This window comes from Salarias fasciatus, unplaced genomic scaffold, assembly GCF_902148845.1.
Source record: "Salarias fasciatus unplaced genomic scaffold, fSalaFa1.1, whole genome shotgun sequence".
NCBI lineage: Eukaryota > Metazoa > Chordata > Actinopteri > Blenniiformes > Blenniidae > Salarias > Salarias fasciatus.
In genome coordinates, this window is record NW_021941254.1 from 77,754 (window position 1) to 91,867 (window position 14,114).

The following is a 14,114-nucleotide window of genomic DNA, read 5'->3' on the forward strand; positions in this document are numbered from 1 at the left end:
AAAAAAAAAAAAAGCTAAACATGTTGCTGGTTTCGAGGTCTTTTCTACCCCTCCCTGACATCTCAACATTCCTGTTAAATTAGCGTTCGGCGGTGCGTTTTCATCATGACTCTGCGAATTTTCTTGTGCGCCACTCTTATACCTTCTGGGCAAACATTCTTATGATTTTTATCATCTCTCTCATGTCTCCGGCAGGTGAAACAACAGTTCGGAGTCCATGAAAGCCTTTTTGTGCAGCACTTTGACTCAGTCAGAGGGCCACTATCAAACCTTAGAGGAAAAAAAGTCTGACTGCAGTGGTAGGTTCAGGTGAGGGATTAAGTTTCCTTTCTCTCTCCACCTTTCTTATTTTCTTGCCGTCAGCCTTGCCGTCTCTCACCTGTTGTTGTCGCGATACCTGAGACAGCTGTGGCTGTCTGATATGTCACAGATCACATGGTGGACTGCTCTGCCGTCCTGTTTGTGCTCCAGGGCTTTATTCAGCATGATAATCAAGAGGTGAGCTCGCTGGCCTCTTTTCAAGCAGATCACCGTGGAGATTCAATGAATTAAACCCGCAGACGACAATCTAAAGTCGAATTAGTGGCGATCTGGAGGTTGTACAGAGGTATCATGTTTACCTTGCTCACCATCTGTTTTCTGTATTTGGACACTTTATTCTAAGTAGTATTAGGTTACAGGCAGGGTGGGCAATTTAAAAAAAAAAACAATATTTGGAAAAAAAAAGGAGTTGTTTGATAGTTATTAAAAAGAGAAACTTGGTATTTGTAAATCTGTCCCGAGTGTTGCTTTTAATTGCCTCTGTTATTTAGGATTTCTAAAGTGTGTGTAGTTGTGTTGCTGCAAAACATTATCTAATCTGTTATTACTGATGATTGATTATTTCACTAAGTTTAAATGATATGACAAATTTATCAGTGATCAAAAGACTATGAGAAGAAGGAGAAACAAATTAATTGCTGAGATAAAACGCAGAGTGCAGCGCGCAAGTCCTATAAAGGCAAGTTAATGTTTATTAATGCATCTAATCAGAGCTCACAGCCGCCAGGGAGCATGCAGAGACAGCAGCCCCGCAGCTGTTTTACAACAAAAACAACTTGTAAATAGCTTGAACATTATTAAAGTCATAACATGTTACTTTCTCAAACATTATTGGTCAACGGCCGAATAGTACCCGTTTACAATCACTGATGTAATTTATTAAATAAAACCTCTCTGGCAGTTATGCAAAAGATCCTTTAACATGTAGAATGACACAATGTGTGGCAGAGTTGTTCCACTGGATCACAGAACTCTGTGCAAGTGTATCTACAGAAGGGGTTTCTGATGATTGATGCATCAAATTCATCACATTTACGTTCAGCTGAAGCAGCATCTCTGAGGAGCACAGGTACATCTAAAAATACAAGAAGAGAATTAAAAAACACATTTTCCTGCGAGACAGTAAAACATTTCTATTTAGAAATGTATTACTAATAAATAAATAAACAGGAAAAAAATCAAGCACGTTTTGTTTTATTTTTTCTCAATTGTATATATTTAGAAAATCAAAACACATTATCGGTTGTAATCTGAGTTTTCTCAATTATCGCAAAAAAATTGAAAAAAAAAATATAAAAATTTGTCAGTTTCACATTGAAATCAAATATTTTAATAGTACTTCAAGGTAGTCAGTTTTAAAATCAAATAGGTGGAAAAAATGATGACCCACAGCGTGTGCCTGAGAGTGAGGATGGTGTGTTTTTATAGATGGGGCCGCTCTAGACAAACTCCCCCTGCCTCTCATGTGCCTGTGGGTTTAACCATTGATGTTGAGGCCTTTCTCACAGAGCATTTTCACAGAATCACAGCGATTCCTCCAATCACTCACACAGTCAAAGGGAACAAAGAGAGAGCTTGAGATAACAAACTGGGCACTGGGAGGACAGCTTCCTACCAGTTCTGGTCCTGTGGGTCTTCTTTGGTGTTAAAGGTGCCTTTCCCACAAATTTCTAGCAGTGGGATCCCTTTTAAAAAAGACTTGGATTGTTGTTTGAGTGTAAGCTTACCTCAGCATGTCTTGGACCCATACACATGTTTGAAGCGATCGGACTGTGGGCCTCTGTGCTTCAGACAATGAGGGTCTGTCTCTTGTTACAGTGCGACCGTCACCTTGCCAAAAAAATCCCCCGGGTGGGATCCATTAAGCTATTATGCGAACGAAATGTTGAACATTATTTTTCTGTTTTCAACACCATTTATCATTTTAAATCCCTTTCATTTTGTCTTTCGTCTTCAGAAAAACAGTAATCCAGTGTTGTACTGTTAGAATAATGGTCGCACGCGGTACATCGGGTGTCACGTAAAGGACGCCTTGCTCCCTGGTGCTTCAGCCACCATCGAGAGCGCAAGCTTTAGGATTGTTGTCGCTGCATGTGTTGTTCCATGTGCATTACTCTTTGATCGTATTGCTTCAACAAAAAACTGTATACATTGTTGAATTGGTACTTGTGAGGAGAACAAATAATCACACCCAGGAGGGAAGTCACATCAAAGTCCGGCGCCAGCAGCCCTCACAGCTGTACAGGCAAAGCATCTCTACCGCTGCACCGCAGCTCATGCGCCCCGGTGGAGCTGCCACTCTGTTAAAAGGCACTAATCTGGAAAGAGATTAGAGGAGATAGATAGTGCTTTTGCTTTTAATGAAGTAAACTATGATCATGTGAATGCAAATAATTAGAAGTGATGGTGGGTAAAAGATTGCATGCCGTTCGTTTGGCAAACAAGTAAGCGTGTCCTTATCATGTAATGTCATTTTTATCTCACCAGCTGGATAGTTACTGTTGTTTTTTTTTTTTTTTTTACTGTTGAAGTTGTTTCCAAACCCAAATATCACACAAGAACCAGATATTCAAATTCCAAAACCGGTTCAGGATTCATGCTTCAGGGTTTATTTGACTGTTTCTTTCAACTCCATGATGCAACAATTGCAGGTGGTTGCAACTTAATGAGTATTTTGTGAAAACATAGAAGCAAATGTTTATTCTGAGCATTAAATTTTACCATCACTCACAAGCTGATTCTTGACAGTAGCTTTTTCTACGTCTTTTTTATTTTTTAAATCAATCAATTGACGTCTTGTTTCCTCCCTTCAGCCTTTAATCAGATATCATACAAAATGTTCCTTTACTAAATCACAAGGTTTTTCTTCACAGTAATTCGACCAGATGCCATCACATAATGAGGCTATTATACTAAAAAAAGGCGGAGCATCCGTTGTGTGGCCGTGTGGCCTCCAATTTTCATTTGTAATTTTAACCTACGTCACTGCAGTCAACATTTCATCCCAGAAGAGAAATACAGGTTAAACCTGGATAAACTTTAAACTTTTGTTGCAATAGTGTTATGTTAACAGTAAATACAACAAAAAGTCAACAAAATGGAAATCATAATCTCAATGTGCTCATTCAGAGGTGTCAAACATATGGCTCCCAGGCCTAAACTGGCCTGTTAGAAGGTCCAGTCTGGACTTGAGGTGTTATGAGGAAGACATACTTTTAATGAAAGCCACTGCTGTTCCTGATTTATTCACTGGACGTCAGCATGAGCATCAACACCGAGCCAAACAGTCGACGTGAACAGTTTGAAACTTGTTTTAAGGTTACCACGCTCAGAGGAAGCCACTTCTCTGACATTTTACTTTAACTCTGAATAAATAACTTCATGTTGAGATTACACTTTTTTCTCTTAAATGATCGACTTCTTCTTTTCCTTTTTGTAAATACTGAAGTTTTTCAATCGAACAGTTACAAAACGTGAAGTTATTATTCCAAGGTTATAACGCTATGAGTTAATCCAGCCCACTGAGGAGCAAACTGGCCCCCTGAACTGACAGGAAAATACCATCAATTGAATGATTAAAGAGTTTATTTCAACTTAGAAGTTTAAATATTTGGTTTGCTCCTCAATCTGACTCTTGGTACCCCTTGTACCCAAAAAAGAAATACCTGGATCCGGCCCTGCTCAGATACTCATCACTATTAGATGAAATGTGTTGCCTGCAGTCACAATTAAACCAAAAGTCATCTTAAAGTGTGTTTGCACAGCTCAGCTGCTCACACACTGCAGGTATTTGTCCATGTTTCACTGCAACCTCGTGGCTGAGTTGCATCAGCAGGAGGATGTGAAGCCGACACAACCTCAGATGCCACAGAAATACCTGAGAGTAGTATTAAAGGAGGTAAATCCTTTTAAAGTTTTGATTACAGGTGATGGATAACAGGCGGGACCCGTCAGTCCGCTGAGGGGGGTCACGCCCATTCGGATGCGTCACGTGGGTGGAGATTAAGTTTCCCGGCAGATAAGCAGCATGCGGACGCTGCCGGGCAGGGCAGCATCGTTCACTGGCTGGAAGGAGGAAGTTACACATTTGAGAGCCGCCCCGCCTCGTCGGCTCCGCTTTTGAGAGAACTTTCAGTGTGTGAGTGAGTGAGTTACCGGGCGAGTGTGAGCGCGCGCGTCATGGCAGAGAAGATCGACATGGAGGGAAGGACGCCGTCCAACGGAGAGGCGCACCTCGACGAGCCGCTGGCCAACGGCCTGAGCCACAAGAAGAGCGGCCCGGAGCCGCCGTCCGAGCGCCTGCTGCGCATCGTGAGGGCCAACCTGCTGGTGATCCTCACCGTGGCCGGGGTCATCGTGGGGGTCTTCATCGGGCTCGGCGTGCGCAACCTGGACCTGACCATAACGCAGAAGATCTACATCGGCTTCCCGGGGAGATCCTCATCCGGCTCCTGAAGATGATCATCATCCCGCTGGTGGTCTGCAGCCTGGTGTCCGGGGCCGCCAGCCTCGACCCGCAAGCCCTGGGCAAGCTCGGCGGCTGGGCGATGCTCTTCTTCCTCGTCACGACCCTGATCGCGTCGTCCATCGGCGTGGTGATGGCGTTCATCATCACCCCGGGGGCCGTGACGGTGGAGAAGCCGGCGGGTCTGGACGACGACGTGCCGGCGCACAAAGAGGTCATCGACTCCTTTCTGGATCTGATAAGGTGAGTGGGTGAGATGGGAAACTTCCCCTGCGTTCTCACGCGCGTATATTTACAGACGCATTTGACTAATGGTTTCCTCCGGTCAGCACGGGATAAGACCCACGCGCGCGGCGTGGATTAAACTCGCTCCAGCAGGGTGCTGTAACCACAACAAACAGTTGCATCAGCTCGGCCGGGACGTTCATTCCTCCAGTCGGCTACTGCATTACTGAACTGCTGCTTTTCACACGTGGAGTCAGACGACACGTGTGTGAGAGGTTTCCTGCACGCGGGGAAACTTCCTGCTCTGAAGGCACGAGAGGGGGACCGTCCCTCATTATGCAAAGAAAAACCCCCTCCGAACAGCTGCTGCTATCAGCCACACAAATTCAGGTTTCTGAGGTTAATAAACAGCTTTATTACGCCTTCAGTAGTCTAACTTCACTACCAGATTGTCCCAATGGGTCTCTTTTTAAGTTTTGATCAACAAACAAAAGATACTTGACTACATTTAATACGGATTTTCTTTTTTCTGTTCCTCAAGTGCAACAAATTGCAGTTATTCTGTGTTATTAACCACAGTCAATTCAGTACATGTTTAATTGTCACTTGAAAAAAAAATATTCTGATCCATCCGGGACAGGATGACATTAAAGTCTGTGTGTCCCTCTCATTTCACCTGTGGTCACAGGAGCAGGCAGGGTGCATTCTGGGTAGGTCCTTGTCCATCACGGGGTAAACACAGACAGGGACAGTCACTCACATTCACACCCACGCGCAAACATGAGTCACCAATATTACTAAGAATGCGTGTGTTTGAAAGGGGGAGGAAACTGAAATACCCAGAAAAACAAAAGAAAAGGATCAGAAACAAGCTGCAATAATCTCAGGGATTCTGCTAACTGCAACAACACTGAAGTTCAGTTGCTTGTCGTACTTATTGAATCCAATATGATGGTATTTGAAACTTGCTGAACTTGTTAGAGCAGCTGCAGTTCTGAACTTGTTTGGAGTTCACACTTATTTCTGTTTGTTTTTTTTTTTTTTGTTTTATTTTGGGTCAGTGAGTCCTCTTCATGAGTTATGTCATTTAATTTTAGAAAAAAAAAGGCTGAACTGCTGTGCCACCTCATCCCCTGGAGTGAAAAGGGAAGCAGCCATGTTTAGAGTCGGTCTGTATCGGTGAGGTGGCAGAATGTCACACAGGAGGAAGTTACCACACCGTTTCCGTACGGTGAAGGTATTTTCCTTCACTCTGTTTTAACGTGAAGAGGGTGAGGGACAGCGGGGTGGAGAACAAACATTCCTTATCTGTTTCAACAGCAATTCAGCAGATTACATGTCATGAGAAAGCGGGCGTTTGCGGACGTGGCCTCACATCGGGACGTATCATCACGACCTGGAGGAAAAACGCTTTGAAGATGTCTCTCTGAAAATATTGGTTGAAACCTGCTCTGTAAACAAGGAGCATTTCAGGCACAGTGATGAAAGGGAATAAGAGACAGAGCAGGATGAAGGTGTACTTTGAACACAAAAAAAAACTCACTGTGTGGACTAATTTGGAGAACAAGTTTATTGTTATTATCTGCCATTTTTATTGATCCGCCATTAATTGCAGAGTAAACATGATTAATATTTGAGCCTGTGCGACATGCAGGCCCATTTGCAGGTCTGTTTTTATGCTTTTTGGAAGGCTTTACAGCTCTTTGCCGTGTACACAGCTGTTTCCCATCCTCCACCCCATTTTCCAGGCTCTCATAAGCCCTCCTACACCTGACGTGCAAGAGTAACCGTGCATAGTGAAAGGGCCAGAGGTTACCATAACCATTCTTTTTTTAGTCTTACATAACTGTACCTACACTTTCCAAGAGTGCCGTCCGCTTTCTAGTTTCCCGTCTGGAAAGAAACAGGCCTGACGGTCTCCTCTAGAAAAGTGTGTCACAGCCACACACTCATTTGTAAGCTGTCCTAATAGAGACAGCAGGGGAGGCCCGTGCCTCTCATTAGAGCGAGACCTCGCAGCGTGTGTCCTGCTCACTTTGGACCACAAAAGCTGTGTGGAGGTTACTGCAGAGCTGCTCATCAGAGCGTCCAGACACAGACACACACACACGCAGACACGCACGCGCCTATAGACACATGAAGCAAGTTTTCACAGCAGCCACTTCGGCATCCTTGTTGACTTTTCTTATCTCCGATCATAAATTATATGACTACATTCACAGGAGATGGCCAATATTTACGAGTGTCATCACTCGCCAGTTCCGTTGTTTTCAGTGTGTTTGGCATCCTGTGGACTCACACTCAGCGTGAGGTAGCTGATGTGACAGTTTATCATAATTAAACTGACAAAGCAGTGAACTTTTCCCCCCAAAAAATGGACGTATTTGAGTTGCGCTTTTATGTTTTCACAGATGAAAAGATGATCATTTTCTAACAACTAATCACCAGGATTTAGACAGCACCCAAAGAACTTAGCTCGCACATTGTCAGATTTTAATTAAGCGATTAAAAACCTGCTTAGTCAGAGCCGCTGACGCCACATGTTTGTCTTTGCTCCGTTCGCCTGGCTGGCAGAGCTCGCCGGGTGCCAACATTTCAAAAACATCATGTCCGCTGCGTCTTTCCTGTTATGGAACATGTAGTAAGATGCAGAGAAGACGTCAGAGTAGCTCACGACAAACAATCGGCGGCCTGACATGGAGCGGACGCCGCGCCCGCCGAGCGTCACGTGACCGGACTGCGAGTGCCAGGAGTTGTCACGCCGGTCTGTCTGTTCTCTCTGGCTGTACAATAGTCGAGTTTATTTGTATCGGCATGAGTCACGTGGACATCTGGTGGCGTTCACCAGCCCATTTAACATATAGCTGAAGAGAACAAAAGATTAAAAAAAAAAAAAAGCTGTGTTTCCTTCCACACTTTGTGCCAAGAATCTGAAGGCCACACACAAAGAAACAGAAGTCTCAGACCAACTTTATACAACTTTTGAATCAATAGATTAGTGAATCATTAAGAAGAGGAGCAGCTGAATTAGAATACCAGCCTGCAGAGAGCTGCTACAATCCGTTGGGAAGTTATTGTTTAATTTGTGGGCTGAACTCACCTCAAGAGCAAACAGTCACTTCAGGGAACGGGCTGGAGGCAGACCAGAGCACTAATGGACTCATGGACGCGTTACCGCCAGAAGAAGTGTCAGCAACGCTTTATTACTGATCTAGATACTGATGGTGACTCATAACTGGTCTTGCTTTATTTATTTTCTCCTGAAGCTGTTCTTAACCTATACCACAGCTTCTCGTGATTCATTTGAATATCCAAATAGTGTCCGGCATGTTGAGCCCGTGTCGGAGTCGCCTGCTGTCATATGACGTTAATCCCGATGCACTGAGCTCTCCACAAGTAGGAGTGAACGGGTGCAAAGATCTGTTGAAGTTAAGGCCTTATTACAGTAAATCTATTCCAGATTACTGGAGTATCGGGGCCAACCGGGTTTCATGCATTCTTGGGAGATTTAAGATGTGTGTGCATCTATGTACCAATGCATGTGTGTGTGTGTATGAACACACAACACCACAACCTGAAGTAACACGGACACAGAGAAATGACGGGATCAATCGTTAAATTCCCTCGGCTATTTCCACATGATCAGCCTTGTGATCTTGTTTTTTGCTCTGACGACCACAGAGAGCAGAGCGGCGAGATGCGACTTCTCTGATTGACCTAATTATTGTTTCCTGTGTAAAATGGAAATGTTTTAGTTTTAGTAGAATTGTCAGTGTGGTTGGACTTTGTGTCTGTTCCTCCAGCACGTCGCTCACTGTGTTTTCTACTTCATGAAGCTAAAGGATAGTTTCAAGCGTCACATCTAGGAATTATTTTAATGTCCCTTTTGTTTTAATGACAGTTAAGATAAACTTGTCTGTGGCGTCTTTCTAATAGGTTTTTGAAGCTTTTGTGTGGTGTGCAAACACTCCACGCCTGATTCAAATAGAAGCTGTGTGTACGGTTTATTTGTACTGTAGTCATTGTGATATTCACTGTTTTTCTATTCATATGAATTGTTTTATGCAGTGTCATGTGAAAAGGAAACCTGAACTCTTGTGCAGTGTTTGCCCCACTTGTTCTCTGCGGTTGTATCTTTTTCCTTTGGCTCTTTCCAAGTGGCTCATTACGCGCTGAGCTTGGGTATTTAAAGTATTGTTTTCCTTTCCCTTCTTCACAGGAACATCTTTCCCTCCAATCTGGTTTCAGCTGCTTTCCAGTCAGTGAGTATTTGATTAAAGTCGTGTCCTTGGCAAAGTCACAACCTCAGAATTGCACAACAGGAATATTGAAACCAGCCTGTTCGGCTCTAAACTACAAACCTCTGTGTCTCTTCCAGTATGCAACCAGCTACAAGCTGGTTAAAGTGAACAGCACAGACGGCAGACCACAACACACGTGGAGAAGGTGAGCAAAGGAAACAGTTTCAGTAGAAAGCCATCAGCGTGTATGAGATGAAGCGTTTACCGTTGGTGTCGTTTCTCTTTTCCTTCGCCAGGTTCCCACCGGGACGGACCAGGACGGCATGAACATCCTCGGTCTGGTCGTGTTCGCCATCGTGTTCGGTGTGGCTTTAAGGAAGCTCGGCGAGGAGGGAGAGATCCTGATCAAGTTCTTTAACTCCTTCAATGAGGCCACCATGGTGCTGGTCTCCTGGATCATGTGGTGAGGATCGACAAGCAGCTGCCTTTAAATATGAACCAACATTCAGGAAGTGATCTGAGCAACAGAAACTGATTCTGTTGATCAGAAAGTGAATTTCTCCTGCTTCCGTTCTGGATCTGCAGTGTTCTGCTGTCTCATGCCTTTACTCTGCGCCGCCTGTCCTCAGTATGCTCCTCTCGGTATCATGTTCCTGGTGGCTGGTAAGATCGTGGAGATGGACAACGTCGCCGCTCTCTTTGCGAGCCTGGGGAAATACATCGCCTGCTGCATGATCGGACACGCCATCCACGGTTTCTCGTGCTGCCGGGCATCTACTCTTCACGAGGAAGAACCCGTACACCTTCCTCTGGGGCATCTTCACGGCTCTGGCCACGGCCTTCGGAACCAGTCCAGGTAACGATCTGAGCGCTCTGACCGCTGAATCTCGACCTCGGCGTTTCTCCCCTGACACCTCTGGGTTCGCGCTCTCCTCAGCTCGGCCACGCTGCCCCTCATGATGAAGTGCGTGGAGGAGAATAACGGCGTGTCCAAGCACATCAGCCGCTTCATCCTGCCCATCGGAGCCACCGTCAACATGGACGGAGCCGCTCTCTTCCAGTGTGTGGCTGCGGTTTTTATCGCTCAGCTCAACAACAATCCTCTGAACTTCATCCAAGTCATCACCATCCTGTGAGTACCACTCATGTATCGATGCTTTTAATCAAACAAACATGCAGAAAGCTCAGTGTTCTGGGTCTGATCTTGACATTTTCTTCTCTCTGTGTGTCAGTGTGACAGCTACAGCGTCCAGTGTTGGAGCGGCAGGTATCCCTGCTGGCGGGGTCCTGACGCTGGCCATCATCCTGGAGGCCATCGGACTCCCCACCAGCGACATCTCCCTCATCCTGGCCGTCGACTGGCTTGTGTAAGTGAATCATCCCGCTTTATGAGAATGCAGATGAGGGTTATCAGCGTCTTTGAAGCTGGGAGCGACTTCAAAGCTACTGAGCCATAACATTTTTAAAGATAAGGCTTGTTGGCTCATAAATATGTCTGTGAAGAAGCACAAATGTTTTTTTTAACAGGATACGAGATGTGATGAAAACAGGACAAAACAACAAAAAAAGATCCATAACTCGATATGTTTGTAAAAATCCTGATAAATAAAATATAAGACTAATAAATGTGACGTATGCTCTGATTGCAGAGGCTCAGTATCCAGAAAGTCCATCATCCAACCGATGTTTACTACGAAGTGTGGAGCAATTTGCATTTGAAGTGTCCGCTGATAAAGGAGGAATAATTTATAGTCATAATTCAATAAAGGAGAGGAAGTGTAGACCCCCCCCCCCCCCCCCCCCCCCCCCCCACCACCTTCCACCCCTTTTGGCAAATCACAGCTTTGTTTATTGACAATGATTTACCATGAGAGGAATCAGAAATATTTAAAGATTATTAGATTTCTATTTATCTGATTTTTTTTTCACTATTTCAAAACTGTTAAACACTCAGTCCACAAGGCTTCGTGCTGACTGTCCAGTTGACTGTCCGGGTCGCAGGTCACTTTATATCGTTTGTAATCAGGGTTGCAAAATTCTGGGAAGTTAGAAAGGTGGAAAATTTCCAAGGGAATAAATCGGAATACAGCAGGAATTTACTAAATTTAAGTGTGATTCTTAAAAAGAGAGTTCAATATAGTTGATGAAAATGCATTTTAGCTGAATCCTGACTAAAACAACCACATAACGGAATGTTTCCACCGATTTGTAACCCTGTTTTTCGTTTGCCAAACTTGCTTCGATCTATATTGTGTATTCTCACAGTGTAACTCTCACATTGCAGTCTTATTGTTGTGTAAATGTCGTGGTATTAAAGTTGTTTCTTTCCCTTCATGCCTTCCTCAGTGACCGGACCTGCACGGTGCTGAACGTGGAAGGCGACGCGTTCGGCGCCGGGCTCCTGCAGCACTTTGTGGACCGTCAGGCCAAGCAAGAGGGGACGGAGCTGAGCGAGATCAGACTGGACGGCGACCTGTCGCCGGCCGCGCCCGAGCACTCCCCGCTCATCGAGAAGAAAGAGGGGAGGGACAGTGCGGCGGCGCCTTCCATCGGCAGTGAATCCGCTCTGTGATCCAGCCACTGACACTCTCAACTCCCCCTCACTCCTCCGTTTCTTTACGACACTCCGGCAAACTGAAACCTCAAGTTCAAGACTCTGTTTTTTTTATTTTTTCCGTTGCGCCCTGAGAAGAGCGTTACGCGGAGAGAGAGGACGGACATGCACGTCACGGCGCTGTGACAAGCTCTCTCTCACTCTTCACAGGGAAGCACTACAAAAGTTACACAGGATGCTCCAAACCCACGCCGTGCACAGACACAGAGAGGCGCGTGGGCCTGTTCACTCAGGTCGCCCCGGGTTTGTCTCCAATCGACTTGGCGGTGAAAGTTTCTTCACATTTCTGTCGTTTAATGAGTCACTTTGTTCTTGATGCCAGCGAATGAAAAGAAGCGTCATATTTGTTCATGATTCAGTGAATTGAACTTTCTCACAGCAGGTCAACAGTGAGACTCCATCTTGGAAATCATTAACGTTTCCGACCGAAAAGTTGATGAAATCCTTCCTGTTTTTTTTTTTTTTTAGTTTCTTTTGTTTTTACTGCGCCCGTTATAACAGTTTTCCCCTCCATCTTAAATCTATTTACCTCAATATTTGTGTTAAGGATACTTTTTGTTAACAAACTCCAATATTTGATGGGGATGTTCGTGGATTTTATCTGATGTTATTATAGTCACTTTCGTGCAGGTCTTCCTTATCGAATGCAAAGCATTTGCAACCACATCTAAAAAATCTGAATAAATCAAAGCTTTTTAGGGTTGATTGAAAAAATATTTCACACTTAGATACAAATTGATTGTTGTATTCTTTATATTTTTTTAGCTTATAAGTAGTTAAAAAAAGTAAACATAATTATATAGGACAGTAGAAAAACACTGACAAACAATCAATGACATTTTTTGAGAAGCACCTGGGGAAAAAAAAAGCACCAGTCACTCTCACCAGCATGAAAATGTGTCATTACATACAACAGAATGCGCTAAATAATCCGTTTATATTGTTTTAAGTAAGTTTTGAGGCTTTTGTCAGTCAGTTATTGTTGGTTTTTCCATGTTGATTTGTTTTCCGTGTCCGACTCCTTTGTGATGCACAAGTAGTTCTCAAGGTTTTATCTTCTGAAGCACATCAAGTGAACTGATTTTCTTTAAAAATGTCCCAAAGATCAATGAAAGAGCTTTTTTTCTTACACACACTCATGTGATCTCCTGCCTCTTGGAGTGCTATGGATCCTAAGCAACATGACCTCAGGTTCAACTTTTGCTTGAAGACTTCGTTCGACAATGTCTTTTTTTTTTTTTTTTTTTTTTTTTAAAGACCAAAAATCACACTTTTACTATACTTGAGAAGTTGCTTCTTTTGTGGGTGTCAGAGTCTGTGTGGAGGACAGGAGGGCTCTGGCGGTGCTGGAAGGCCTCGGTCCTGCATGTTGTAATTTCTACCTGACTTCAGTGACTCTGCAGGAATCAAGATACAGACTCACTCAGTGCAGTCCGGGGTGTAGAGATGGAACACGTGCAGAGATGTGGCCCTCCTTGACCGGGAGCAGTCTGAGAGACCTGCATGTGTGAGTGAAACGTTTCCATCCACTAAGGGACGTTTCCACCACAGGAGCTCCTGGTCGGTTCATCTGCAGAACTTTTAAAGTCGACGTGAGAGTCTCAACTTATTTATACTCGGTAGCTTTCAGACTATGAGGATAACATGAATACTTAAGTAAAGCTTTAGGTCTCTTTGTATGTGTGATGATTATTATTTGTAATTAATATTTATTTTTCAAATCAAAATCCAAAGAATTTCTCTGCAAACTTTTTGATATGCTAGAAACTCCAAATTTGCTTCTTCTTTTTTTTTTTGCCAGCTCCTCAAATCAACTGGTTGGTGGACTTTTTTTTTTTTTAACTTATGTTCTTTTTCTTGTCTTAGCTCCTTTATATTTGTCATTATTGAGTCATTTAGATTGTTTGCTGAGGCAGAGGTGAGTTGTATCGCTTTCAAACGCTTTTAAATGTTCTTTTATGTCCATATCATCCATTACTGTTCAAGGTGGAAGTTATTGCTGCAGAAGTCATGGATCTTTTTATTTTTGTGCTTGCTTCACTATGTGTCCTATGAGGATGTGAATACGATGCAGGCCTGAGGCCTCATTTCTTATGTCAAGTCCATATCTGTCACTGCAAAGTGCTAAAACAGCACTCCTTCGTTTTCCTGGTGCAAGGTTGTTGAGATGTTATCATTCCTTTCTGAAATCTTACACCATGTCGATGTCTGGTTGAATCTTTGTGCGTGTCTGCACACAGTAATCAAA

At 43.9% G+C, this 14,114-nt stretch overlaps 1 protein-coding gene across 1 annotated transcript; it reads left to right on the forward strand.

Moving 5' to 3' along the window:
• The first annotated feature begins 4,469 nt into the window (after window positions 1-4,469).
• LOC115384568 (neutral amino acid transporter B(0)-like) lies at window positions 4,470-12,645 on the forward strand. Its single transcript, XM_030086827.1, is given in 10 exon segments — window positions 4,470-4,753; window positions 4,756-5,029; window positions 9,231-9,273; window positions 9,390-9,436; window positions 9,527-9,715; window positions 9,881-10,009; window positions 10,011-10,106; window positions 10,187-10,384; window positions 10,485-10,619; window positions 11,599-12,645. Coding segments are annotated over 10 exon segments (1,590 nt in total). The 5' UTR covers window positions 4,470-4,500; the 3' UTR covers window positions 11,825-12,645.
• The last annotated feature ends 1,469 nt before the right edge of the window (window positions 12,646-14,114 follow it).